At 43.0% G+C, this 27,939-nt stretch overlaps 3 protein-coding genes across 3 annotated transcripts; 1 reads left to right on the top strand and 2 right to left on the bottom strand.

The window, feature by feature from the left end:
- Nucleotides 1-113: 113 nt before the first annotated feature.
- On the top strand, nt 114-17,269 carry slc22a23 (solute carrier family 22 member 23; the record flags this gene model as incomplete). The annotated part of the gene is made up of 10 exons (XM_079158632.1): nt 114-536; nt 2,224-2,327; nt 3,326-3,480; nt 13,023-13,209; nt 13,485-13,612; nt 14,474-14,576; nt 14,698-14,924; nt 15,434-15,466; nt 15,946-16,069; nt 16,849-17,269. 10 exons carry the CDS (start codon nt 114-116, stop codon nt 17,267-17,269), a joined length of 1,905 nt encoding a protein of 634 aa, XP_079014758.1.
- A 1,434-nt stretch (nt 17,270-18,703) lies between these two features.
- On the bottom strand, nt 18,704-21,394 carry psmg4 (proteasome (prosome, macropain) assembly chaperone 4). The gene is made up of 3 exons (XM_079158117.1): nt 21,152-21,394; nt 19,781-19,856; nt 18,704-19,096 (listed from the first exon to the last, which is right to left on the bottom strand). Exons 1-3 carry the CDS (start codon nt 21,326-21,328, stop codon nt 18,975-18,977), a joined length of 375 nt encoding a protein of 124 aa, XP_079014243.1. The 5' UTR covers nt 21,329-21,394; the 3' UTR covers nt 18,704-18,974.
- Nucleotides 21,395-21,976: 582 nt separating this feature from the next.
- On the bottom strand, nt 21,977-25,967 carry bphl (biphenyl hydrolase like). Its single transcript, XM_079158171.1, has 7 exons — nt 25,757-25,967; nt 24,477-24,580; nt 24,170-24,336; nt 23,503-23,656; nt 23,270-23,401; nt 22,914-23,037; nt 21,977-22,790 (listed from the first exon to the last, which is right to left on the bottom strand). The coding sequence occupies exons 1-7, from the start codon at nt 25,837-25,839 to the stop codon at nt 22,697-22,699; spliced, it is 858 nt and encodes a 285-aa protein (XP_079014297.1). The 5' UTR covers nt 25,840-25,967; the 3' UTR covers nt 21,977-22,696.
- Nucleotides 25,968-27,939: the final 1,972 nt, after the last annotated feature.

The following is a 27,939-nucleotide window of genomic DNA, read 5'->3' as shown; positions in this document are numbered from 1 at the left end:
GAGCTTCCTTTGTGTCAAAGGGCTTAACGCAGAGTGCGCGGACGGCAACAGAGCGGGGGCTTTTTGCTTCGCCCGCTGTTGCGCCCAGCTTCTCTCTTTGTGGCCGGGCCGTGATGGCAGCCGGCCGCCCGGAGGCGCAGGACCACCCGCCCGAGAACGGATTCACCCCGCTGGAGCACCCGGTGCCACGGCTACTGCCGCACATCGACGGCACGGTCCTGCCATCTCTGGGGGGTTTTGGGAAACATCAGAAGCAGCTCGTGGTCCTGACCTGGATACCGGCATTGTTCATCGGCTTTAGTCAGTTTTCGGATTATTTCCTCCTGGCTCAGCCCAATGGCACGTGCATGCAACCCCTCACGAACGACAGTAACTGGACCGCGGCATCCCCTCCGGTCACCGTCGCAGGCGGCGCGCCCGCGCTGCAGCTCAACGGCACCGAGGGCGCATACGGAGACAGCGGCGGTATGCCGTGCGCCTGCAAGGAGTTGAGGCTGGAGCTGCAGACGGGACTTAGTCAGAATGTGGTTACCAAGGTAACGACTGAGCTCCAGATAGACCAGCGTTATCTCTGACAGAGCTCTCTGTTCACCATCATCCTCCTCATCCTCACCACCCGGTGTCTTCATCATCACTGCCACTCACAGAGCAGAGCAGAGGCTGATACACGAGTAGCACAGCTTATTGACAAGTTACCCACTGACCTCAATATGAGAGGACGTGTGTGTGTCAGAGACAGCAGCTGATGATGCTGTAGCTTGGCTTTGAGAATTATGGTTGAAGTCAGTATCGTGTTATTAATAAGACAATATGGCCAATTAATACCAAATCAAAGTTCAGTGCTGCACTGGTATGCATTACATCACACAGAGTGGGGAAACTGTCCCAGAGCCAGAGAACCAGGGGATGCACCGATGCACCCTTTTCCCTCTATACTGCCTTGACTTAGTGAATGTAGCGAGTAACGGAGACACTGACGACATTAAAGAAGGAACTGTATTAAATGTTGCCAATATACCAATCTGCTTAATAACGGTCGGTGTATCTTTGCCCAGAGCTCCAGATTTCTGTATACTGGGTTGTGTTCATTTAATTGTGCATTTATTTGGGAATATTGAAACCCTGTTTTGAAGAAGTCAAAAATCCAGTTTCAAAACCTTTAATATTTGACTATTTTCGCTTATATGTTACTCGTTAAAACTAATGTATTTAATCACATTACAGCAGAGCCAATCTGGGGCCAAAGAAAACCTGCAGCCTTCATGTTGTAGAGAGACCGGATGAAACGGGGCCCCTGGGACCCCGAGCAAGTTAATCCTGCCACCACGACTTTGATAACTGAGCTTTGCGTTGAATAACTTCGAACACAGCATTTTGTAACATGATGAAAACTGGACGGCCATATCATCAAGGTGCCATTCCACTGAAAGTCGATAAACAGCAACCCCGAGTTTCCACCCGGCTCCGGCCTCTGTGCATGACTGATATCTGTTTTCTCAGATAACGCTGGTGCTAATGGCCCGTACGCAATAAAGCCACACTGACTGAGTTCACCACATCACCACCGGCCATTTCACAACCCAAATCATCAGTCATAGCCAATAATCATCCCCTTCTCGGCTCCTCGGCACAGTCGGAGGCTCAGCATGGAGTTCTGTAAATCATTGTTAAACACCAACGCTTCCTCACACGGCTGAATCGCTCTGTTATGCTCCTGCAGATCCTTTCAGGGTCGTGCACATATATGAAGTACACATCGTGCTTCCACATGTCCTTGGCTGAGTTTCAGATGCTGAGGGCTGCGGCGGTGTGTGCACTGACCCATGGGCTTCGGTGGAAAGAGTGGAAAGCTATTGATTTCTGTTTTTATAGACACGCGCCCACATTCTCTCACACGCTTTCTCGTTTTTCCCTTCCGAGAGGCACGTTTGAATATTTCAAAAGCGTTTGCACACTCATCAACCTTCATGAATTATGTAGGCTACAGGTTTTCTTTGGCCCCAGATTGGCTCTGCTGCGATGTGATTAAATACATTAGTTTTAACTAGTAAAACAGTGAGTCAGAGAGTTTGACAGACTTCCGATGAGGAAAAACCCACATTTCTTTGTGTTTCTGTGCAGCTTTGAGATGAAAACTTCTCAGCTGCTGATGTTAAATTCCCTTTTATCTTGTTGTGGGTGGTTGTCTCTGAAAAGCTGATTAATATTCCTCTCTCGTTTCAGTGGAACCTGGTGTGTGACTCAGCCTGGAAGGTGCACATTGCCAAGTTCTCTTTGCTGGTGGGCTCCATATTTGGCTACCTAGTGATGGGTGTCATGGCTGACTGGTAAGCTGCCTCTTTTATGTCTGTTTTGTGCTCCTTTACCACTTCTGTTAGTATACCCTAAAATATCTATTCATCTAAGCTACAAAAAAAAGATTTTCTCACTTAAATCTACTCAAATCTAACTGCAAAGATAGTTTTGGTTTAATTTGTGTAGGTTTTCTCTAACAATTGAGGTGGATGGAGTTTTGTTTATATGCTTAAAACTTTGAATCATCAGTTATCGGTTTAGCAAGTATTAGGTCGTAAATCAAAGAATTGGAGGATTCATCCTTGGCAGAGAAATTTCAATCTGAATCAAAAGCTTTGTGCCAATACATCTCGTAGATGTATATAACTGGATAAGTAAAAACATTGACCTGCTAATGGCACAAGAAGAAATGTTAAGGGATAATCAAAATATTGAAGAGTCTCTCTTGGGGCTGTATATCTGAACCAAATTGAATGGCAATCCATCTGATATCTGTTGACATATTTCAGTCTGGATCCATTGGATTACTGACAATTTCTTCAGTAGAAAGTTGTTCTAATGAAAACTTCCAAGAGCTACCAGGAGATTGTTTTCGGACAGAAGTGCTACTAAATTATTGAAATGTCTTTTTTAATAGTCGTGAGCACCACCAACTAAACCTAGCTGCATGGCGAAGTGGGAAAATATGTTTATTTGTGAATTGGGTGGCACGCTATTGTCAATTAAATTCATCGTGGCCGTGTCTGCAGCCTGTGAACCCCTTGAGCTGCCTTGTGGGAAAAAAGTCCCCACATTGTGTTTGGGATCAGTCACCATGGAAACAATGTAAAGAAATGTCCAGGCCTCAGCTCTGACCTGACCCATTGACCTACTGACCCCCCCCCCTTCAACCAGGAAGTCCACAAAGTCTGAAGCAAACAATGACTGGAACGATCAGTTTCAAAGCAAAAGCTCCCTTTTCTCAGTTTGCGACAGCTATTAAACACTTTGCTACGTCCTTTCTCTTTCTTGCTCCTCTCTGTTTCTAAAGGTTTGGTCGACACCCGGTGTTGATTCTCTCGGTGCTTTTCATGCTGGTGTTTGGTCTGAGTGTTGCCTTCTCTGTGAACGTCACCATGTTCAGCACCTTGCGCTTCTTTGAGGGTTTCTGCTTGGCGGGCCTCGCTCTCTCCCTCTACGTGCTCAGTAAGTACACGCTGTCGCCTCCTCATGCTCGTCTGCTTGTTTATTTCTGCTTTCTGCTCCTTTATTGTGCATATTTAATGGACTCATTATTGCCCAAGTGGTACAGTATGGATCCCTGGGAAGGGACGTATACAGGAAAACAATTGATGCAATCATGAAAGACCTTCTTTTGCATTCTCTTGCAAAACTACTGCCAGTAGCAACAACAATCCCTGTAAACTTACCACAAATCCCCAAAACTAAATCTTCACATATTCAATGTTTTTGTCACAAAACTGTGGCTATACCTGCTTTCTACTTCTGCCTTTTAAAGGTAGGTGGACTGTAAAAACTACAGGTGGAAATGAGCTTTCAGCTGTATCTGGTGCAATACATTTTTCAGACTGAAATGTCCACTGTCCAGTAATTCTTTGATGTCATCTCCCCTGACCTGAACCGTATCCTCACACAGCTTCTACACCTTATATAACAACGCATATTGTAGTATTTATGTGCTACATTTTTAGGACACGTATGTGTAGACAAGAGATAGTACATTCCTTAAACATCAGCAGCTGCACAGATTGAGGACAGTGAAATGTTTCTGGTTGGTGACCGAAGCAGAACACCCAGGGCCATGGACTTGTTTTTTCGTCAGCACACTTTACAGCTCAACATCTGGACAGATGACACAGGAATACAGTGTTGGATATTGTGAATAAGGCAGAAACCCAACAGTTCCGATTATGTATTTCACGCAGTGCTATGCTGATGAAATGCTTTGGGAGCTGTAGTTTTTTTGTATGTATTTACCTTTGTTAAAGACATGTGAGTTACAGCAATCGCCCTTGTAGAAACTCACTTGTTTAATAGGGAACATAGATAGTAAGATGGATACTAATGGAAGATGCTTCAACCCTTTAGGGCAGGGGTGGCCAACCAGTCAGAGACCAAGAGCCACATTTTTTACTATGTTACCGCAAAGAGCCACATCATACACATGGGCACACATGAACATCACCCTATCCCTTCCTCACACACACACATACCTTTGCTCAGCCAGATTTATTGTAAATGTCACACACCAACATGATAATGACAGAAATTGACTCCTAAGACCACAGGCCAGTCATTTTCAACAATGAACATTGTGTGCACTGTCTCACACAGACAAACTCTCAGTTCAACTAAGTCCACAAACAAAAATATAATAATTTACAATAGTGTTTTTCTTTTACTATGCATGTTACTTAGTGGGACTTCTGGCATTCCTTGCCTTGAACAATCCTCTTCAAATCTGGCTTGTATTCCGTTGTTGCCACTCGAAGCAATTCTTTCACATGGGTGTCAGTCAGAACAGATCGATGCTTTGATTTCACGTGTTTCAGGGTAGAAAACACAGACTCGCAGACGTATGTTGACCCAAACATTGACAGTATCTTAAGCGCAGCCCGTTTGACATTGGGGTATTTTTTCATTGGCACACTTTTCCAGAACTCAATGGTCCCGTCCCTTAAAGCAGGTTTGAGTTGGTCCTCCTCACAAAGATCGATCATCTCCAACTCAGCCGCATCCTCATCTGTGACTAGCGGGGCTTTCAAACAGTCCGTCTCGGCGTTAAATGGGTCGACGAGGAACGTAATCTGTGGCCGCACATGCGCGTTTGACGAAAATACCGTATTTAACTCAAGCGAAGCGAACACGAACATTAAAAAAACACAAATACAAACTTCGATATGAACGTAAGAGCCGCATGAAACCGGGCAAAGAGCCGCATGCGGCTCGCGAGCCGCGGGTTGGCCACCCCTGCTTTAGGGATTATGTTGATGACACAGCAAATTACAGTACCTTCAAGCTAGTTCAACGATTAATCGCTTCAATGCTTAAAGGTTTGTGCTGCAGAGATTTTGCAAATATTCATGAGAGCACAAAAGTAGGCCTGATGTTTTCCGGCCACATCTGCAATATTTTCCTCTACAGTACGTCCTTTCTGTGGCTCTGCATTATAGCCAATGGCCAAGGTGACACCGAACTGGCTGATAGCATTTTCATTTCTCCCGAGAATGCCCCCCCCCCGCCCCCCACTGTCCCCTCTCCCTGCTGCCCCCCCCCCTATTTCTCTCCTCACCCTCTGTAGGCCTCCTCTGTCGGGCCAGTAGGAGATTAGTGGATCATTATGCGTGAAGCGAGGACAGACTTTTGTGCTCGGGCGGCGGGGCTGGTTTAGTTCCTCTCAGCGGGGGATCCTGATAAATATCTGCAGAACTGCTTCTCAAAGCAAACAAACAAAATGGACGCCTCCGAGCCGTCTGCCGAGAGACTCCCGAGAGTTGAATTGAATCTGCGATGTGTACAAAGGCGAGTGAAAGACTAATAATATTTGAGTCAACGCCACGGCCAGCTGAGAGTGGAAGGGGATTCATATATGACGGGTTTGAAATGGAGACGACACTGTATGAGTGGAGGAAAAGAACTAACGGTGATTCTTGCATTCATTTAAGAGCTGAACGGAAACAGAATATGATATGTTTCATCGTATGACATTTACCTTGCTACTGTTGTTCGTACTAGTATCTGGTTTGGGATAAAGAGTCTCTGATGATCTGCATCAGCTGGTTGGTAAATCACCAGCAGGTTCCTGGCTGCTGTTTAAGAGAGGAAAGCCGGGGGCGGAAACACGTCCGTTTCCCTCTGCTGCTGTGCATTATTAAAAGTATTACACATTAAGATATTCATTTGCAAGAGCTCATGACTTAATTTGCTTCTGTTTGAAACCTGTACGGGTTTCCTCTTCGTCCTCTATATCCGTCTCTGCTCATTCACACTCACAGACACTTCACTCATTGTCCTCCGGTTATTTCAGTGTGTTTGCCTAAACAAAAATATCTGTACTGGGAGGCAATCTTTCTATAATGTCGCTTGTTTGCGTGCACAGTGTTGACAATGATGGGATAAGTGGCCGTGTGTGTGTGTGTGTGTGTGTGTGTGTGTGTGTGTGTGTGTGTGTGTTTGTGTGAGAGAACAGATTGTATGCTTTGAAGTGCAACAAAAAAAACGTGCTTGTGTGAGGTGTTTGTTGGTTGTGAGAGGTGTAGATGAATACAGTAGGAGGAACAGAACGAGTCGCTTTGAACTAAACTCACAGACAACAGACGCTGCTGCAGTGAAATAAAGGCATGTAGAATAACTAACAGCACACACATTTGAAGCCTCCAATAAACACATTCTCAAAGGCTGAATACAGAGTGTACTAACACACGAGCTGTGGGGCAACGCAACCCAAAACGACACGGATGCAAAGTGGAATATGAAGCTTCTCATCACTGGACCTTTCTGCTTTGATTGTTTGCCCAGAGGGGCACATCAGTCACCCTGCAGGACGGAAACAGTGCAGTCCATCAGTGTTTTGGCAGTGACACATTGTTTTGTTTGTGTTGGCTCTGCGGTCCAGGACGTTCGATCTGAGATGATAGGATAGCTATAGGCTGAAGTGACTTTAGGATTTCATTTGAAGGTTCTTCACATCCATATTGGATGAACGTTTAGTGATCCTAAACATACAAACAAGCACTCGTCCAATAAAGTACGAGTAAAAATAGCAATGCAGTTCTGGAAAAATATTTTGTTACAGCTGGTGAAACACATTTTAACTACTTATTATATTATAGGATAGTTAATCGCAAATAGGTTTTTTTTATAAATGAATCCCACGTTTTATTCATAAAATCTTAATCTGTAAAGTAACTCTAGCTGTCAACAAGGTGGAAGTAGTGGAATAAAAAATATAATACTTCCCTCTGAGGTATAAAGTAGCATACAAGTGAAATACTCAAAACTGCACTTAAGTACAATACTTGGGTACGTCAGATGAACAGTGTAGGAAGTGCATCTTTTTTAAACATCTCTCAGTTTTAAGGGGCGAAAAGTGATTGGACAAGAAGGATACACTTCAATAAAGCTGTCAAATATAAAGGAATATCAAATATTATTAAAGCAATTTGAGTAGTTTTAACCATTAATAATAATAAAAAGAAGACTCACTAATCTTGCAGTCTGCTGTCCGAGTACTAACCAGGGCCGACTCCACCACTGGCTTGGTAGATCAGGGCGTGCTCGGGGGGGCGTATGGCTGTAAGATCTGGGAATAATATAACATTATTAAAACAAAGTCCTGCAGGGAAAGAAACACGAGCAGTCAGACCATCACAGAGGTTGTAAGCATGCCAGCAGATTAGCAAATCGTGTTTGGAAGAGAAAACATCCATCACAGTTAAGGAATAAAACCTCCTTGTTCAGCGTTGATCCACTCACCATGGCTGGATGCTCACAAGGTGCAAGGTTTTCTGCCTTGCGTCTGGTCTTGGCCAGTCAAAAACATGTCACCGTTCGTCCTTAAAAAAAAGAAAAAAAATCCTCTGTTGCCTCATCTGCATGTTAAGTATCATTATCCTGCTGCGTTGTGCTAACAAAAGGGATGTAACTATGGATGTAAAAACCCTCAAATGAAAGCTGAAAGCCAGCGCTTTAACATCAGAGTCGGGGAGAATGCTGAGTGGGGAAGTAGATCAGATAGAGAGACCCGAAAATATGCATGTAGCACACACATGTACCGTATTATGGATGGTGGTATGTTTATGTGCTTTGGTTGCACTGCTCCATCTTATCGTGCCCATCTCCCCGCAGAAATACTCTTTCTGTCTGCCTCCTCTCACCCTCACTGTAAACGCAGCGCTGAATTTCTATTTCTAAATCCAGCAGCTCTCCGGCCTTTTCCATTTTCACTCTATGCTTCCCTCGACTCTCCTCTGCCTCATTCATCCCATCCTCCTCCTCCTCCTCCTCCTCCTCCTCTCTCTCACTACCATTTCATTACTCTCACTTTCTCATTTTCTCGAGGCTCATTTGAAATCTCTCATCGTTCGGTTATCTCTCTGCAGCACGCAGAGAATAATAAACTCCACTGGAGCTGCCAGCAGAAGCTTTAGTTTGCGCTGCTCATGTAAATGTGTTGATTTGTGTGTTGTTTGCATATCTGGTTGTTGCACCAATTCGGGGTTTATTTATTTTGTAATTTAGCACGTACCGATGGACCGTCCCCTGGGAGCCGCGAGGAAAGAGCTTTCCGTCTCCTCGTAACCGTTTCCTTTGTTTTTCTGCTCGTTATCCAAACTCATCTGGAAAATAATATCATCATTATTACAAATTGCGGTTTGGTCATGACTGTGTTTAAAGACAACCCCTTAAGGAATACTCCACTGAAGATCTATCTTTTGAGTGTTAAATATCACCCTCTGTTGGTTTTAAAGCTGCTCCTTCACAGCCGGCAGTTACAATGGATTCAAAAAGCATCACACGTCCGTAGAAACGTATCAAACCACCGCTGCAGCATAACCCACGTCTCTGTCGGTGGTCCATACACTTCAGAGCTCCGAGGAGGTCACGGTGCGACGCAGGAGGACTGTATTTGACTTTGCTGTGGAGAAACTAGAAGTGTTTTGGAGCCGAGCCATAGATTTGAAACGAGGGCTCAATAAAAGTGAGACCAGTGAGACAGTGAAATATGATTCAGAGTCCAGGTGATGTGTTAGATTCGTGAGTTTGAAGGTTTATCAGACACCAAAACACACTGCGGTTTAAAACGTTATGAGGACATCTTTCAAGTTATTACGACAGCTCTCGTTTTATCTATCTATCTGAGTACATATTTGATTGGCAGCCTTGCTGGATGATGTTTGCATGATGTTCCGGTGACAGTTAAGGTAGGTTAAAAAGAATATCCTTTGTTCCCCCCTCAGAGCCCTCTGCGTTGGCAGATGGACTGGCCTCGTTCAAATGAACTCAGCCTGAGGGTGACCTTAGTTAGACTTGACTGTCGACAGACTTGAGTTATGCAAAATCATTATCACATAAAGATTTGGAATTCCCCTCAAGGACTTGACACTTGTTCAGACACACATCTGACTCTAACTTGGTGCAAAAAAACAGAGTTCTGTGTCTGCACAGATAACGACGGATCGTGCTGCGGGAGTCATTTCAAAAAAAGTTTCTATCTAGGTTTTAGTTTGTTTTTCTCACCAAATTGCGTCGACATTTGAATTAAGCAGTGTGCAGGAGCTGCTGTAGCAAGCTGCAAAACATTTCAGAGCCACTTTTCAAGGCCTACAGGGAGTGGGCATGTGGTACTCAAAGAGAGGATTTCAGTGAGTGAGGTTTGCATGGACCCAAAGGAATTAGGCTGCATTTACTTTTACAGCAGTGAGATAAGGTTCATATCTGTGTCTCTGTCGCTGTCTCTGAGACATGTAGCTAATGACAGAGACATGCAGTATATATGTGTGTGTGTTGTTATGAGCTACAGGGACGACTACTGCTGACTCAGCTGGGGAGACGTACTGTCCTGTCACGCCGTGCCCTTGTCGAACCAGCTATCTGTTTCCCATCCCTGCCTCTCTGTGGAGTAATCCACCTAAGGCTGCAGCAGAGGACTCTTTTCATTCGTATACATTTTGTTTAGTGTATAAAGTCCCGGAAACCAAAAGGCGATGTCTTCAAATTGCTTTTGTCCGACAATCGGTCCAAATCTCAAAGGCTGGCAATGTTTGTCAAAACAATGGGTCATTTGTCCTTGTGACAAAGACTGTAAATGACTACAATTATGATCAAACTGTCAATAATTCATCTTCTGTGGGTCGACTTATCGACGCATTGTCCATTACGACATTTCTACCTCTCCCGAAATCTAAAGTGCACATCACCACCTGCACCGTCCCTACACATCCACATCACACAGACCGTGGTCCTCGCTCTGAACTCATGCTGTTAGAAAGCCAATCGTCTCGGTGCCCTGTTCTCATGCCCCAGGCAAGGTTAGCGAGGGAGCGGCAGACAACACAAAGTGTGTGTGTGGTGGCGCTGTCAGCCATTTGTCATCCAAGATTAGTTTGGCCATTAGACCAGCTGCTTTTTTTGTTGCCTTCTCTTTGTTTTTAGCCTCCCCTTCCTTCCATTATAGTTCTTTTGTTTTCCACTCCCCTCTGCAACTGTTCAGATGCAAGGAAGGTGGAGAACTGCTCAGTGAAAGGAGGAGGCGGAGGAGGAGGAGGAGGAGGGGGATAAGGAGGGTAGAAGTGGGGGATGGTGGCTTTACAAAGGGTGAGGGAGCCACTTCAGTCCTGATGAGCAAGAGGGAAGAGTGGGCAGGAGGGGGGTGAGGGAGGATCAGCCCACAGGGGGGGGGGGGGTCAGTGAGATAATCAGCACAAGGAGAACCATTCTCCAACTCAGCAGGAACAAAAGCTCCCTGCAAGGGTGTGTGTCCGTGTGTGTCCGTGTGTGTTGATAACCCAGTAGAGTCAGCAGGATCAGAAACCTCCCCAGAGAGTTGGGGAGTGGTTTTGTGTTTCGCGCGGTAGGTTTGGAGATGCATTGCCTTACAGTTTATGTCTAGTGTGTGTGTGTGTGTGTGTGTGTGTGTGTGTGTGTGTGTGTGTGTGTGTGTGTGTGTGTGTGTGTGTGTGTGTGTGTGTGTGTGTGTGTGTGTGTGTGTGTGTGTCTGATCCATACCTATTGACCGCTGTGGAAAGCGGTACCAAAGAGCCACAGCCTGTGTTGCGTGTCAGAGCAGACAGCAGTGGTGGAAATACACTACATGGAAACAAGCATTGTACTTTAGTATGATCTTGAGGTACTTCAGTTGTACTACTGCACTTTCATTTTATGCTATACTTCATTCAAACGGGCAATATTGAACGTTTTACTCCAATACATTAACCTGACAGCTTTGGGTACTAGTTATTTTGCACATTAACGTTTCACATTAAAAACATAAAAAGCTGCACTTGGTAACTTTAAGCAAGTATGATAAAAAAGTTATTTTGTATCAAACATCACTATATCCTGACAGTAGTACAAATAACCTGTGAAAAACGTTCCTCTGCCTCCTTGTAGTGCTTCTAACGGCATATGCCAGATTCCACCACGCCTGGAGGAAAACAACCACTTAGAGCCGAGGAGTCTCTGACGCAGCTGACAATCACTGCTGGGAAGCTTGTGAACTCCGATCAAACTTTCAAACTAGGCCAGCGCTGATTAAATATGAAGACTCTGTTACTGTACTCCCTATTTTCAGAAACATACTTTAGTTAACTGTTCAGCTGTACAGAGAGTGTGCTGCGGTCAGTGGGTGGCGCTTGGCTTTGGCTCGGCTGCTTTCGATATGGCGGCTGAGATTTTTCTCAAACTACAGCTTCTGACTGACACTGCGTTTCATTGCCCATTTTATGTTGTTATATTCTATTCTAATTTAAATATTTTGAATATCTGTTCGTATATTTTCTGTGTGTATAGCGGGGAGGGGGCTACAACTGCATTTCTTTGTGCAGTCCAGTATTGTACAATAATAAAACCTTGAATCCTTAAATTACAACTGGGTATATGAAGGAAAGCCAAGTTTCTTCAGTGGTTTCGGTAGCCTGGTGCCACTGTTGGATCATAACAAACCAGAATTCTCCTTTAAGTGAACCAAACGAGTGTGAGACTTGGGGAAAATGTTGAAATATGTTTCTATTCAACACTTCTCCTTTGATGCATAAAGACAGGACGAAGAGATAAAAGGCAGGTTAAGGATTACAGGTCAGTGTAATTTCCTTTATCTGCGTTGGTTCCTGCAGGGAGGCTTTTTGGAGATATTAACTCTAAAACTATCTGTCTGGGGCTGAAGAAAACAAAGATGAAGGGATTCCCAGTAATACCTTTTTGTTTCATTCCTCCTGCCTTGTTTTCCATCTGAATGATTTTCCTCTCTTTCTCTTATCTGAAAATCTGTGTCATCTTTCCGTCTCTTTGTTTTTCTCTCCTCCGCCTCTCTCTGTGTGCTTTGAATCTGTCCCTCTTTATTATCATTCCTCCGGTGATTCAACTGATGAATGGAGGGACTTTTGCGTGCCCTTTGGGGGGAAAAGTAATTTGTATTCTGCTCCCGTCTTCCTGCTTTCTCCCTTCCCTTTCGTCCCCCTCTTTTTCTTTTTCCTCTCAATAACAAGGGACGGCGCATGAGGCCAGGTTATTGAGTCTCCCTCGCTCACACATCCTCCCACAATGGTCACCTTCAAAAAGACCTTGCCATATGGGCCAGGCCATCTGGACTGTACCATGTTACAGTCGGTAGGGGAGGGGATGAGCGCCTCGTCGGGGGAGATATTAAGGGACGGTTACAGTGCAACGCTCGCCGAGCAGCTGAACCCTCTTGAAAGCCTCGACGAGTAGTCCATCCTAAGTTTATAAAGCAGCCTGGTGTTAAACAAGTGTGTTCTCGTGGGAAGGATCAGTGATGGGAGTCCTCAATAATTCAGAGAGGAAATTCAGGACTGGCCCCAGCATTAAACAAACACATGCATCACACTGGTCCAGGCCACTAAGGCTGCTGCTTAGTTTATGATGGTAATCACATCCACGCACATGCAGCTTATAGATCATTTACTCCACAGGTGCAACAACACTACAAATATCTTGTGTTTTTATGTGAAACCAAATCTTTCTCTTTCTCTCCGTCTTTCTCATTTTAGGGATCGAGCTTTGTTTGCCAGCCTGGCGTTTCTCCATGACCATGGTGGCCAGTTTTCTGATGGTGGGCGGGCAGCTACTGATGCCAGGGGTGGCCGCTCTGTGCCGCAATTGGCCGGACCGCGATGACTGGCAGGTCCTGCAGATTGTCATTATCAGCCCTTTCGTTCTGATGCTGCCCTACGTCTGGTGAGTCCCGCCCTCTGAGGAAATCCACAGCAGGGTGAGGGGGGGGGGCAGATTCTTCTCTCACTGAGCCAGGCGATGGCTTGTACAGTACACACTGCACCTCACAGTACTGTGCAGCCTCTGCTTCAACTTACAAACAATACTCTCTTTCTTCTATTGTTTCCCTTCTTCCCCCCCATTTCTGTCGGTTTCTTCCTCTTGCTCTTACAAATCTGTTCTCACCCGTCTCTCCTCTTCCATGTCCTTCCCACTCCTCTCTTTCGCTCACTCACCAGGCTTCTTCCAGAGTCGTTGCGCTGGTTGCTGGCCACCCAGCACTACAGGCGGTCCAAAGTCATGATGCTGCGTATCGCCAAGAAGAACCAGGTTAACATGACAACCGAGCCGCATGGAGTTATGACAGGTGAGGTGCATTAAACAAGATGAAAGATCCTGAATCGTTTTGCTTTACTCCCTTCATTATGCAAATGATTTCACATTGTCATCTGTGTTGTGTTGCAGCCGCTTCTTGGCGTGTGATGAAATGAACATGCAACGAACACAAAGGCACTGATTCACATGCAAAGTCTCATAGATCCCCTTTTCATATGCGCAACCGTGCTGTAGCCTCCAAGCAGCGTCTCCCAACTGTTTTCTTTTTTTACGATGAAATGTATTTGCAATCGCACAAACACACACATGCTAAATCAATGAAGATCAAAAAAGTATGATTTATGTCCGAGACTGCCATAGTGGCCATTTTCATTTGAGTTGAATCTGTTTTGCGATTCAATATTTCATAAAAGATGCCAGGAAATAGTGAAAACTGCCCATCACAATTTCTAAGAGCCCAATGTCATGTCTCGCTTGTTTTGTCGGATCAGCAGAACAAAACCCAAAGATATTAAAGACACAATATCACTGGGCAGAAAATTATCACATTCGAGAAGCGCGAGTCAGTTTGAGGGATTTCTTTTACTTGATAAATGACTGGATGAATGGAGGGTGAAAAAAGTCAATTAATTGTCCTTGATTTATCTTAGACCTCTCCCCTTTCTCACCGACATATCCTCCCCTGGCCTGGTGATACATTCAGTGTTCATGCCTCTCCCAGTGGCCAAGCAGACCGACAGACAGATGATGAGTGTGTGCAAAGGGATGTGCTATCCATCTTAAGGTCCCAGAGCACATTAGCTTCTCTGGGCTAACGGCCCCTGAGCGGCCGGACTCTCATTACCTTCTGCAGGGAAAGGTCTCAAGGTGTGCGTTTCATGTTTCCTACCAGAGCTGGAGCAGGAGCTGCACAAGAAACCCCAGCCGACCTGTATTGTCAAGATGATGAGCACCAGGAACCTGTGGAAAAACATTGTGGTGCTGTGTGTGAACTCGTAAGTGTGGCCGGGCCGGGCTGGTACGGTTCCTTTTTGTTAATTGAAAAAAACCAGACGCATGTCTCAGGTACCACCTTCCTGTCCGCCTTCCAATTGTGTCTCTGTGTTGTTTGCGCAGGCTGACAGGTTACGGGATCCACCACTGCTTCGCCCGCAGTATGATGGACCCGGAGGCTCAGCCCACCGCTTTGTGCCACGCGGACTATTACACGATGGCTGGCATCGCTGTGGCAACCTGCCTGGCGGTTTGCCCCGCGGTGGGGTTGATGGGTCGGCGTGGAGGGCTGCTCACCTTCATGATCATTACAGCCCTGGCCTCCCTACTACAGCTGGGTTTACTCAACTGTGAGTGCTCACACACAAGTCCTGCAACACTCACTGCGACACCTGTATACGTGTTGCATTCAAGGGTTGCACCTGTGCAGGTTACAATGAGAAAACTCACTCAAAGTCGTTGATTTCAGACACAAGTAAACATCTTTTATCAGCTCTAGCTAGCTAGCGAAATGATGTAAAGTATGTGAATTGTTGTAATGCAAAAGTCCAAGACAGAAAAATCAGTTCAGAAAGTTCTGAAAGTTATTGCAAAACAGAAAGTTGAAATTTGACGGTAAAGTGAGTTGGACATTTTGCATACCTGTGTCATTAAAAACAGTGCAGACTGCAGTTCTCCCTGTTTTTGACCTACATATGCAGTACAGAAGTCATTATTTCAGGCTTCAGTGGTAAACTGTTCAGAGTTCTCCTGAAGGCTTTTTCCCCCCATTCTGCTTGTTATGAGTCAGCACTGTGCTGCCCTCTGTGCTTACTAATGACATGTTCTCCTCTCTCCAACGCTCGCTAATGGAATCCAGTGATTGGCAAGTACAGCCTTCGCCATGACACAGGTACGACTACAGTTTGTTGATTTGGGATATATTTTAGTCTAGTTTTAAGGTCCCTGCGCAACAACGTCTTTGGCTTTGTTGAATACTCGATTCTGATTGGTCAGTTGTTGCATATGGTTAGTTATTTCCATATAGCAGAGCTCTGCTGTGAATAACAGACCATTGCTATGGACGCAGTTCTAATCTCCATACACAGCGAGAGGACTGGTTTTGTTTTATCGGAAGGAATAAAATATATTTTTTAAATCCATAAAATACTTTGTGATAATGTATAGCGAGACGTTCGGTCATTTGAACGCAGTGAACCAGTGAAGACAGGGATGAGCATGAATCTTGAACCACCCTGAAGGACCTCACTGTGCATTATCACTTACATAAACACTAATGTATGCCTCTGGCTCGTGTTAAATCATCAGCTGCTTGTGTTTCATGTCGGGTGTTTCTGGTGTACTTACGTTTTCTTGCCCTTCTCTGGACAGTTCTGCGAGACACTCTGAACAGGAAATTCTCGGTGGCCTTCTCCATCATCGGCATGTTCTCCTCTCACGCGGTCAGCACACTCAGCATATTCTTTTGTGCTGAAATCACCCCGACTGTCATCAGGTGAGCCTGGATGGTCATAAACACAAAATACAACACTTTGGGGAGCCTTCTGCAGGGGGCGAGCTCCAGGCTGCACTCAAAATCATTTCTTATTTGTTACCTATAGTGAACCATCTACTGTGGGCCATTTTAGTTGATTGTCCAAATACTAAGTGTGAAATACGCGCACTACACGCTCTCCACAAAAATGGCCACATTTCATTAAAAGAAAAATGTGATGAATATTTATTATAAAAGGAAGGGTGAATAACTTCATTTGTTACGTTTAACTGACAGTGTGATCCAAGTCTGTCAGCACACGTGAAAGAATATTTTCCTGTTAGTACAAAATGGTGAAGTACATTGATTTCTTGTGTACTAACTGCAAAAACAGTATACTATGCCAATTACTGTACAGTCCATACTGGGAATCTTTGGACAAAGCCCTCGTGTTCTCGTGTTGCTTATTAGCTCCATCTTGTGGTGCAGTGTTGACTGACAGGTGAGCTGACTGGTGAGCCTGAAAGTACTTGCAAAGGGTTCAGTAATGAACTAGTGCGCACAAAGTATGGGCCAAAGGTGTCTACAAGTACAAGTCTGAAAAGTCTGCCTCAATGGAGACGGACAGAATGAACCGCAATATATATCTACATAAACTTGATAATACAAAGGAACTTCATGAACCTGTTCAGTGAGGTGTCTTTGATACTAATACCTTAAGGGCCCCTGTGGTTAGACCTTGATAACAAATCTTCCACACCTCCCTCTCTTTCTCTCTCTTTCTCTCTCTCTTCATACAGGGGTGGAGGACTGGGTCTGGTGCTGGCCAGCGCCGGCTTCGGCATGCTCACCGCGCCCATCATGGAGCTCCACAACCAGAAGGGCTACTTCCTGCACCACGTGATCTTCGCCTGCTGCACCCTGCTGTGCATCATCTGCCTGCTGCTGCTGCCCGAGCCGCGGGGCCAGCCCCTGCCGGAGAGCCTGGCTGACGGCGAGACCTTCACCCGACAGACGCTGCTCCATCCAGGAGAGCAGCATCTCCTGCTGGCCAAGACGGACGGGGACTACGCCCGCGTCCACGACACGCCCTTACACCTCACGACCACCGGGGGGGCTACGGTGGCAGCGGCAACCGCTCTGGCAGCGGTGCCTGCCTCATACGCCCTGGCCACTGGCGGGGAGGTGATTGGAAATTGCGCCATAGCCAATGGGGTGTAAGCATCCTAGCAATAGTCTACTAAAGTATCGCTTTAGCATTAATCTGAACTGAATAGTCATTGAATTTGTGGAAAAAAACAAAAACTTTTAAGGGAAAATAAAGAATCTTTCGGATGAACCAGATGAACTCTTTAGCGGTGAGGTTTGAGACGGTGACGAGAATACATTTGTGTAGTTTGTAGTGACTATGATTCATTCAAGGAGTTGCCAAAAAAAAAATACTGTACTGGACCGAGTCTATCTGAAGTCCCTGTGTTGAATAATATGAACGTCTTGAGTGGTGTTGGTGATGTTCTTGCACTGCCGTCCGCTCCGACGAGAATGATTTACAGGTCAAAGAAGCAGACAAGTGAGGAGGCATTTTGAATAACGTGTGCTCTGTGAGTTTTCTGTTTGCAGTTTTGACTCGCTGAGAGAGGATTTCCCTGCATCTTATAATTCTTTATAAGTTATTTTTGCACTAAATGTCAGAGACACAATCAAGTGTTTGTGATTTTCAGCCAACTTGTTTGAGGATTGGCTAAACCACTACCACTCTCTTTTCTTGCATGAAAGGGCACAAATGGTTCTACATGTTTTCTCGTATATTTGTGGTCCCTCTACTAGAAAGTCCGATGTGGCACTTTATCCTCGGAGACGAGGTCAGCTTAGACACTGATTTTTAAAGAAAAGCATTACTGCTACTGGAAGCGGGTGTATGATGGTTGTCTGATGTGACGAACAGCCGGAGACCTTGGCAGACTCTTTATGTGGAGCCGGTGGAGAGAATAACGCTGAACAAATCTGAGAGTTGAACGGACCTAAGAGTGACCAGTCAGTGTACTACTGTACGTCCTATGACGCTTCTCAGCATTTCAATGGCTTTATCGTGATGGCTCTGTTTTTTTGTTTTTATTAACAAAACAGAGAATTGCAATTCAAGAAAACCAGTATTTATTTTGTCACGCTGCCAAGGGCAATTTTGTTGCTTGAAATACCTCCTTAATTAGCAGATATTTCCACTCTCACTGCTTGTTCTCTTGTACTGTGGTAATGTTGTAATCCTGCTCCTAGGATGTGTAACTATAGCCAGAAAAGCACAATATTTGACAGTTTTTTTTAAAATAAACGTTTGTGAAGATTAGAATAGAGCAGCAGTCTGCACAGACATGGCCTAGTTGTGATTGGTGTACATTAATACACTTTACTACGTAAGTGTCCCTTAGGACTGCATAAAAATGTAAGGTATGTATACCTGTACCATTGATTCATAATGTATGGACCATCAACCTTACTTTTATAGGATACACCATCATTGAATAGATAAACCATTTTCCATCCATATTCATATTTAGTACACAGCACGTATTTTGAACACCCTGTACGGTTTACTAGTTTGTATGTTTTCAACAGTTAAACACTGAAAAAAAAACACAAAAAAACTCAACCACTAAATGCTGTTTTCTAAGTGGTATTTTTTTAATATGACGCATTTGTACAAAAAGCCATAGGCCTACATGTTTTGATAATAAACCACTTAATTTATTATGTCAATAAAAGAACACTTGATGTGACCGTTTGTGGTTATTGTGTTGGAGCACCATTACAGTATCTGCAGTAAGGAAGGAGTAAGGAAGTCCACATCGACGGAGAAGGAGCTTTTATGTTGCCCGTCTTCCTACATGTCGTCAGTTCTACACAAAGTTCAATCAACAATCAAATGTGTTCAAAAGTGTTCCGGGTGAAGCTCCACCTCCTTTTTGATCCTGTTCTCCACCAACAGACTGATGTTGGAGTTCGTCATTGGAAGACTGTAACTCACATATACTTGCTTTTTGGTCTTCTTCGCTGCAAAACAGACGGACACAGACCATTATTTCACCATTATAGTACACAATTACACTGAAGTCATCAGTCTTTGAGGTTGTGGAGATCCAAAAGGAAAGTCATTTTAGGTTAATAGACCTCGTCACTGTTTTGCATGTTTTAGCCTTTTCAATACAATATAGATATCATAAATACAAACATTGTACAAAGCTTGCCACAAGATGTTTGTGTGTTTATCACACATTTAAGATCAACTTGTGAAGAAGACTTTCGGTTGACATCTATATCAAAGTGAAAATGATCGCTTTTATTTTTGTCAAACATGTGTTATAGTATGTGGAAAAACAACACAGAACAGTTAGCTAGCGGACCGCGAGGAGACACTTGCTGAACAGTGAGACATTAGAATCACAGATTGTGAACTTCACAGCACTACTTCCACTGGTGCAGAGCAGAGGCTTTTCAAATAAATCTGCACTTGCATCAACACACGACATGGGGTAACGGAAGCAAGTTTCAAGACACACATTATGTACTGAAATGAATAGTGTTGGCAGTAAAGTTTAATACAACTTGTGGTTTTTAGCAAATTAGCTCAAATATAACCACATAACATCTGAAAACAGCGCTCCAGCTTTTTAATAACTTACTATAACTTTTGACATTATCAGCAATAATAAAACACATACATTCATGCGTCATTACCTAATCTCTGTGCCATGGAATTTGGAGCGGTATTGGATGGGTCGCCCATGACTAATGTAGATAAAGGCATCGAATCCTGCAGACAAAAGAACAATGAGCAGAACAGCAGTTAGTCTCTTTGCAAGGACATAAATCAGTAGCTCTGTCACATCCTAAATAATGTTTGACTTTCTTAATATCTGTCGTCAAACCCAAATGATTTCCAACTGAAGGCAATAGATCGTAGACTGAGGACAGTTCAGTTGTCTCTGTGGTTTGTGGTACAGTCAGAGGATGTACTGTACTTTGGGCAGCAGATGTATTATATTTTGCCTACTAAGGACCCTAATAAGACCGAGTCATAGGGACATCATCTTCCTCTGAAAGGATCAACCCATCCAGATCACAACTAAACCACGTTTCTCTTGTGGTACTTAGCAATGGATGCCAGAGATAAGCACTAGATAACGCAACACAATATCTATTAGCCTAAGTGTTGATGGAAACAGTAATCAAACAGGAATGTCTATTTTGGATAATCATCATTACACTGATGCAAAATGTATTTAAATCCATTACTACAAAACATCAGTCCTCTTGTTACAATACTGCTCACAATGGCCTCCAAGCTTTGGAGATATACTGTACTGTAAAGGGATAAGTACTACAGTATGAACACTGAAGAAAAGATAATCTCAGGCTTTATATTGTAACACCGTCGACCCCCAATGAATGCAGAAAGTTTATTTTCTATTTTGCAACGGTTTGACATTTTCGTCCCTGAAACTTTTGTCATTAACCCAATACAAAATGAGCCAAATGAAATAAAAATGTGTGGCCGCAAAAGAGTTGAAAGAATAAATAAATAAATAAATCCACTCTTCGTAAACGTAGACCTCAATGAAAAGGGTTTGCAGGGTTTGAATAAAGTCCCAATAAAGTGAGATGATAACATGTCTGTAATGTATTGAGGCGCAGTATTATTTTGTTACTTGCCCGTTTTATTGAATCTTACTAAAATGTTTTATTTTCTAACCTGTTGGAGATAGGTTTGTTTTGCAACCTTTATAAACATGTTTAATGCAGGTGAACGGAAAGCACACAGAGCTGCATCGTGTGTATGAAAGACGCTATACAATCAAAGTTTATTATTGTCACTATTATGATTTGGGTGAACTTACTATTGAGGCCTTTCACCAGTGCGTCAGCATGACCGTCTACAGAGTCCACACACATAATATTAGTACAAGTGCAGTAAAAAAGCGAGTTGAGACCTACAGTCTATGGTTAGAACATTTCCCTCTGAGATGTAGTGCATAAGTATGAAGAAGCATGAAAAGAAAATACTCAAGTAAAAAACGTTGTACTTAAACACAGTACTTGTGTACTCACATATCGGCTGCTCATCGACACCGCCAGGTTGGACAGAACCGGACTGGACCCGACCCACAGGAAGAACCCTCCGCTGAGCTTCATCACGTGGAAGTGTATGACCTGCTCCAAAATCCTCTCCGAAAAATTGTGCACCGTAATGGCCTCAAACACCTCTCCGTTTCCTGCGTCGTTCATTTTTGTGTAACTCGTATCTACCTGCAGCCATGCATGTACACAGAGACGCCTGCGACTAGCAACCACTCGAGCTCGCGCTAGCTACAAACAGAAACAGACAGCTACTTCCTGGTTAGAGAACAGTGGCAGCCCGAAGCAATCGATCGTCAATGCGCAGATGTGAACATGTGCAACTCACCCATTTAAATCTGCTTTATACCTGTGATGCTAGTTATGCATGTTTTTGTTTTGTTTGTTACTGTTACATTGTCATCTCTCTACCTTGTTTATATTGTTTTTGCTTTTATTGTTTGTTTTTACCATGAAAAAGTGCCTTTGAGTACATGTTAAAGCACTATACAAATAAAATGTATTATTACATCCAAGGCAACAACAGCACAGCTGATCTTGACCATAAAAACACCAAACAAAAGAAGGCACCATACTTACTGTCAATGGTGCCCATTGTAGAAATACTTAGATGTAAAAGTCATAAATTAAAAATGTTACTTACATAAAAGAAGAAAAATATTTGCACCAAAGTATACCAAAGGGAAAAGTACTCGTTATGCACAGTGGCCCATTATATTATTGGAATTATATATATATAATGTTGCAGTTGATAAATGTGGAGCAAATTTCAACTACTTTATATACTGCGGTGTAGCTTAATTTATAATTATATGGCCTACATCGTTGGTTGATTTATATTTTGTCTTCATATTAGTAATCTGCAAAGTAATCAGTAACTTAAGTTGTCAAATACATGTAGTGAAGTCACAGCAAATGGAAACACGCATAAGTTCAGTAAATGTATTTAGTTACATTCCACCACTGCTTTTTGAGTAAATTATACATTAAATATAAATCATCATGTAAATTAACTTAGGTACCACTTTAAAGAAGGTAATAAGTTGTAAGTAATGTTTTTTATTAATGCTAATAAATCATTTTCAATGTGAAACGTCTTTTTCTCACCAAAGTTAGCTCTAATGTAACTGACTTTTCATGAATTTATTCTGCGGGGCTTTGCAAGGGACACAAATAACTAATGATACTGACATTTTACAATGTCTTAACTTCAGTTCTGCGAGGCTACGGCTATTGACACAGCTGTATAATTTAGATTTGCATTAATCTTTGTTTTCTAACTTTGTAATAGCCACAATTACAACAAATATTATGAAGTTACATAATATGAGAAATAAGTGATTTACTTGAAAGAAATAAAGTAATATACAACAATTGATCCCTCAAAAAAAAGGTTGTAGAATTTAGACATTTATCAAAATGAAGTCTCTTAGCGTAATTATTTGCAGTCACTCTGGTTCTTCTCCACAAAAGGATCATCATAGTTTCACAGTTTTAATGAATTGATTGATTGATTTATTAATTGTCTTCCAGAAAGTCTTCCACCAGTTTGTTGAATTCCTCAGCGTACCTCAGGTGGATGTTGTGTTTACCCTCTGGCATCAGGTGTAATCTAGATTTAGGACAGAAAAAAAGAGGCTAATCACGTCACGTGTGTTCTTTCCTAAGAACTTGTAATTGTCACATTTTGTATGTTTAAATGTGTGTGTGTGTGTGTGTGTGTGTGTGGTCTCACCGTGATCCCTTGATGTGTTTGAGGAGACACTGTGGGTGGAAGCTGGGCACCATGGGGTCTTTCTCTCCATGGATGATGAAGGTTGGACAGCTGATTAGAGGCAGAAGCTCCAGGCAGATACTCCCTGACCGGAGGACATTTAGGTTAACATTTTGGCTTTTATCTTTTCATCTGAAATGTATTTGAACATACCAAAATCAAGGAGCATCTCAAATGTTTTCTCTTGTGGCAGAAAATAAATAATTGCATAATGACAACAAAGCATTCCCCCGCGATCTCTCGATTTGATCATTTCTGATGGTTCTCAGTTTTAACTTGACTTGTGTAATGGATCGGAAACAACATGGATTCAGTACCTTCTGGTCTTTCTGCATACAGTGCGACCCCAACCACCCAGGCCTCCCAGGTTTTAGCAAAGGCTTCTGCTCCATACACCTCCTCCATGGGCTTCCTCATCTTTGCACTCCATTTGGAGACGTCTCGGACCGCTGCGTGTTCCCACAGAGACCCATGCGCACACATTATACAACGTTATGAATGATTACACCAGGCACAGTTCACACTGTTTGGGACTACACTGGCAGATTACCATTGTACAGCTTGAGGTCCTGCTGGGAAACAGAGGCATTGGCTCCCCATACAACCATCTTGGTAATCACGTCGGGGTGCCTCGCTGCTGCGATCATAGCGGTGATTCCTCCGTCACTCCACCCCAGCAGAGAGAACTTGCCAAAGCCTAATGCCTGTAAAATGAGAGATGTTATTCATCACTAATTTCAACATATAAAGAATAATCTTGCCACATAAACATGCATTGACTTACTTTTAAAAATGTATATTAATTAAGTGCATCATGAAGGAAATTATAGTGTGTTCATTATTAGTCTGAAACCAGTTTTTACCCCCTGCTTTCATTTAGCTGGTGTGACAATTTAGAACTTCCTTATATGACTTTAAACCAGTTTTTTCCCTCCACAATTATAATTTCCCAACTTCTATTCTGAATGCATGACATGTATTCCAGCAACTTGCTTCAAAGTTTCATTCACACACACACACACACACACACACACACACACACACACACACACACACACACACACACACACACACACACACACACACACACACACACACACACACACACACACACACACACACACACACACACACACACACACACGTTAGTCTTAGTAAACTATGCAGTTCATGCTGGCAATAAGGATCATTATGGCTGATCAACAGACGGGTAAGACCTTCATCAGATCCACTGCGTCCTTTGCATCCCTCTCAAAGAAGTCAGGGGGGAAGTCTCTGTCGGGGGGGCGGGACTGTCCGTAACCACGGGGATCCCAGCCCACGATAGTATAGCGCTCCTTATTCAGAGACTTCAGCTGAGGTCCAAAATCAGTCCGAGTGCACCCTGTGGTAGAAGAGACCAAAAAATAAAGGCTTTCAACAAGCTCTAGGGGATGAACACATTTGGGACATGAGGCAGAGATACTGTATGTGTGACAGCGATCTTGCCGGAAGGTCTAAGAAGAGGTATGTTGTTGTTTTTACCCAGAGCACCAGGAAGCAACAGCACAGCGTGTTTCCCTCTTCCTGTCTGCTCGTAGTACAGATCCACTCCGTTAACACGCTGCCTGCCTGAGGCCACCGAAGAGCTGCGGGGAAACGGACAAGCGGACTGTGGCAGTAACGGTCATGGTGATGGATGTAAGAACAGAACAGCTCTGTCTAGTGAAAAACGCTGGCTTTCATTTGGCAGTCACAGCAAAACCAAATATGACCAAAAACTACAGCCATAACAACATGACAGCACGACTGTGTTGTTTAGTGTTCAGAAAAGTTCGATCAGTGGCCGCGAGCCATCAATGACAGCTTTAAACGTTCTCGTAATTTTGAATGAATCTTGACAACATTGTTGTGTTATTACAGCCATGTTACTGTAAATGTGACGGTGTTTTGTCCTCCCTTTGCACCTCCAGGTCATTGGGACTTGCTGTTAAACGTGACTCGTGCTGTGAGGGAAGGCCCTCTGAGCTGAACATGCCAGCAACGATACTTTGAGAAAACGGGAAGCAGAACAGAAGATGACTTAATTCTTTGATAAAACGTCACTGAATTAGAAAGAAAAGTTGCACGGGAACACGGAGAATTTTATTCTCATAGAACATGTCGAAGAGTAATACGTCTTCAATTACTTTTGTCTAAGAAATGTTGTTTTGGAGGAGATATGAGGAGATATGCGTCTCATCATTTAAGGCTATGCGTGATGAATTATCACATTTTTATTAAAAGAACAAAGCAGTGTTTTTTGTAGATATACCTTATTAGAGAGGGGGATGTTGGCATATGGTTTCAGTTTCAATTGTCTTATTCACTTGACTGTTTAATAATGGGATTTAATCTTTTTAATGAAAGGATTTCTCTTCCTTTTTAATTTTGAAAAAATCGAATCTTACATGGTAGGCTTGCTAATGAAAATATACTACAATACTTATACCAGAAACTAAAATATTACTACTAATACTGATAGATAAGATTAACTTGATTAACAATGGATACTACAGCAGAATGTGTACTGCGTTTATAGAGTCCAACAATTTCTGCAACACTATTTCGTGCATACTGTTTGTGGTGCACTACCTGGACACACTGCGCCATCTAGTGGCAATAAATCAAACAATCCTCCAGAGAAACTCTGCTAGAAGGACGAACATGTTGCAAACAGCAGGGCCGGCATTTCCTGCTGTGTTTTTGTTTTTCCACTGCAGCACTCCGTGGTTAAAGTCCAGGCTTGAATGTGCGAATTCAAATATCGAATTGAAAACAGTTACCAGTACGGCCGTGCAGCTGTCGTGACGCTCTTCATGGCGGTTCTGCATGTAAAGAAACGTCCTCGGAGTAAAAACAACGCCATTCCTCGGACGTCCTCGCAGACCGAACCGTTCTGCTGCAGGTGTTCTTCTTCAGGTGGTTAAAGATTAAACTGAGTCTCGTTCTGACTGAAGACATGTCATCCAGCACATGTCATGTCATCCAGCAGGTTTTTTTCTTTTTTTAGGGAATACAGGAAGTCAGTTTGGCACTTTCCGCCTCGTCTTTATTGACATAAGATTTATAGCGAAAGTACGAAAACGAACCGAAAGACAAACCTTCACGTGAATCTTATTATATTCGACACACTGGGAAATATTTCAGTAACATATTATTATACAGATCCTTTCATTTCCTAACAAGTTTGACAGACCTATGTGGAACAGGGAAAGTAGAGACAATGAGATACAGTAAATAGGCAGGTGACGTTTCTAGCAAATTATAATTTAAAGTCATTTATTGGAATTGTACCAACAGGGATGTTAGTGTACAAAAGTAGTCCTTTACATAAAACGTCCTGAGTAGGGTTAACTATGAGACCTATAAAATAAAGTTTTACGACTTTAAATATATATTCCTTTTGTTTGCCAAAATGTCATTCACAAAGAGTTAAGTACAATATGGTACCCTACATAGTGACATATGCTTAGTGTCAGCTAGACCCCAGAGACCTCTTATGAAATAACTATGACATTTATTTTGAGATTTTGGACGGGTAATGCTGTATCAATATTACAATCGACACCAATCAGAGATACTGCAGTGTATTATGTCTAATAGACACCAAACATTTAATTCATCATTTTCGAAAGCAGACTCCTAAAACATGGTTCAAAGTCATGTTTAGAATAAATTCTCCAGAGATTAGTGGAAATCATAGAGTTTAGCGTATTATCATGCACACATTTGTTGATTAGCACCAAATAAAAAGTACTGGTGGGAATGTCATTAGTTTTGCAAGTATTTACTCATAAAACAAAGTATTGATTGATAAGTGTTCGATATTTTTTCACTTTTATAATTGAAGCTGCTGTACCAGTAAAATGAACTGAACAATATGAACACAGTTTATCCTGAGGGGAAGTGAATGTCTGTCGGATTATCCTCTGAGCACCATGAAAGTCTGAATCAAGCTTCAAGGCAATACAATCAATCACTGTTGAGACATTTGAATAAATCAAGACAGACCGAACAACATACATGACCGAAACACCAAGAGCTCTTTGGTTCCAGGTTCTGAAATGCGAGGATCTGCTTTTATTTGTTTTCATATAACTGACTATTGTTGGCAGTTCAAAGACCTCACTTTGACCTCTGGTAAATTGCAGAAGGCATTTTTCATCATTTTTAATAAAATAACCTATTTCTCTACAAATCAAGAAAATAATCCTCAGATTAATTGACAATGAAAATAGGTGTTAGTTGCAGCAATGATTGAATAACTCTTTAAGGACTTTACACAGTAGTATTGTTTGGTTGAATCAGACATACATAGCTCCTCGTGTGCATTATCTGCTGGCCTGGGTGTAACAAACAAACTGGCATCAATCGTGAAAGTAACTTCCAAGTAATGTCTCCCTCTTTCTCTCCCTTTTTAGAGACTAATATAATCTTCAACATATCACATTCTTTTGTGTGTATATGCAACACAGCACTCACCCCCTCCTCCCCCACACACACCTACACACAGTAATGCTCTGATGGAGCTGAAACGTTTCTTTATAATTTCGTTCTAATGTGTGATGAGTCTGTTTATGAATGGGTTTGACCCGCTGCTAGCTAGATGAGCTGTTGAGACCTAATTCTCTGAGGCAGGCAGGCAAGCGGCTTTTTGTAAACGCCTCCACTCTCCTCTGCCTGTCAGTGCGTCTGAGCCGTGCCACACACTGAACCACACACAGGAACACAACACAGAGACGACAGAGACGGGCTAAAAATACCTTGATCGCCGCAGAGCGGTGTGTTGAAGATGAAGCACAATTTACTGGAAATGAAGTGACTGAAATAGATTCAAGTGGCTGTCCACTGAGAATCAACACAATTTAGAAATAGATGAGGGATTTCTTGCTTCTTAGACAAAAACAAGTTTATAAGCAATTCGCATGAAATTAGAAAAAGTATCAAAGCTGATCACAATAAATGT

This window comes from Pholis gunnellus, assembly GCF_910591455.1.
Source record: "Pholis gunnellus genome assembly, chromosome: 4".
Classification (NCBI taxonomy): Eukaryota; Metazoa; Chordata; class Actinopteri; order Perciformes; family Pholidae; genus Pholis; species Pholis gunnellus.
This window is presented reverse-complemented; position numbering and strand designations above follow the sequence as displayed.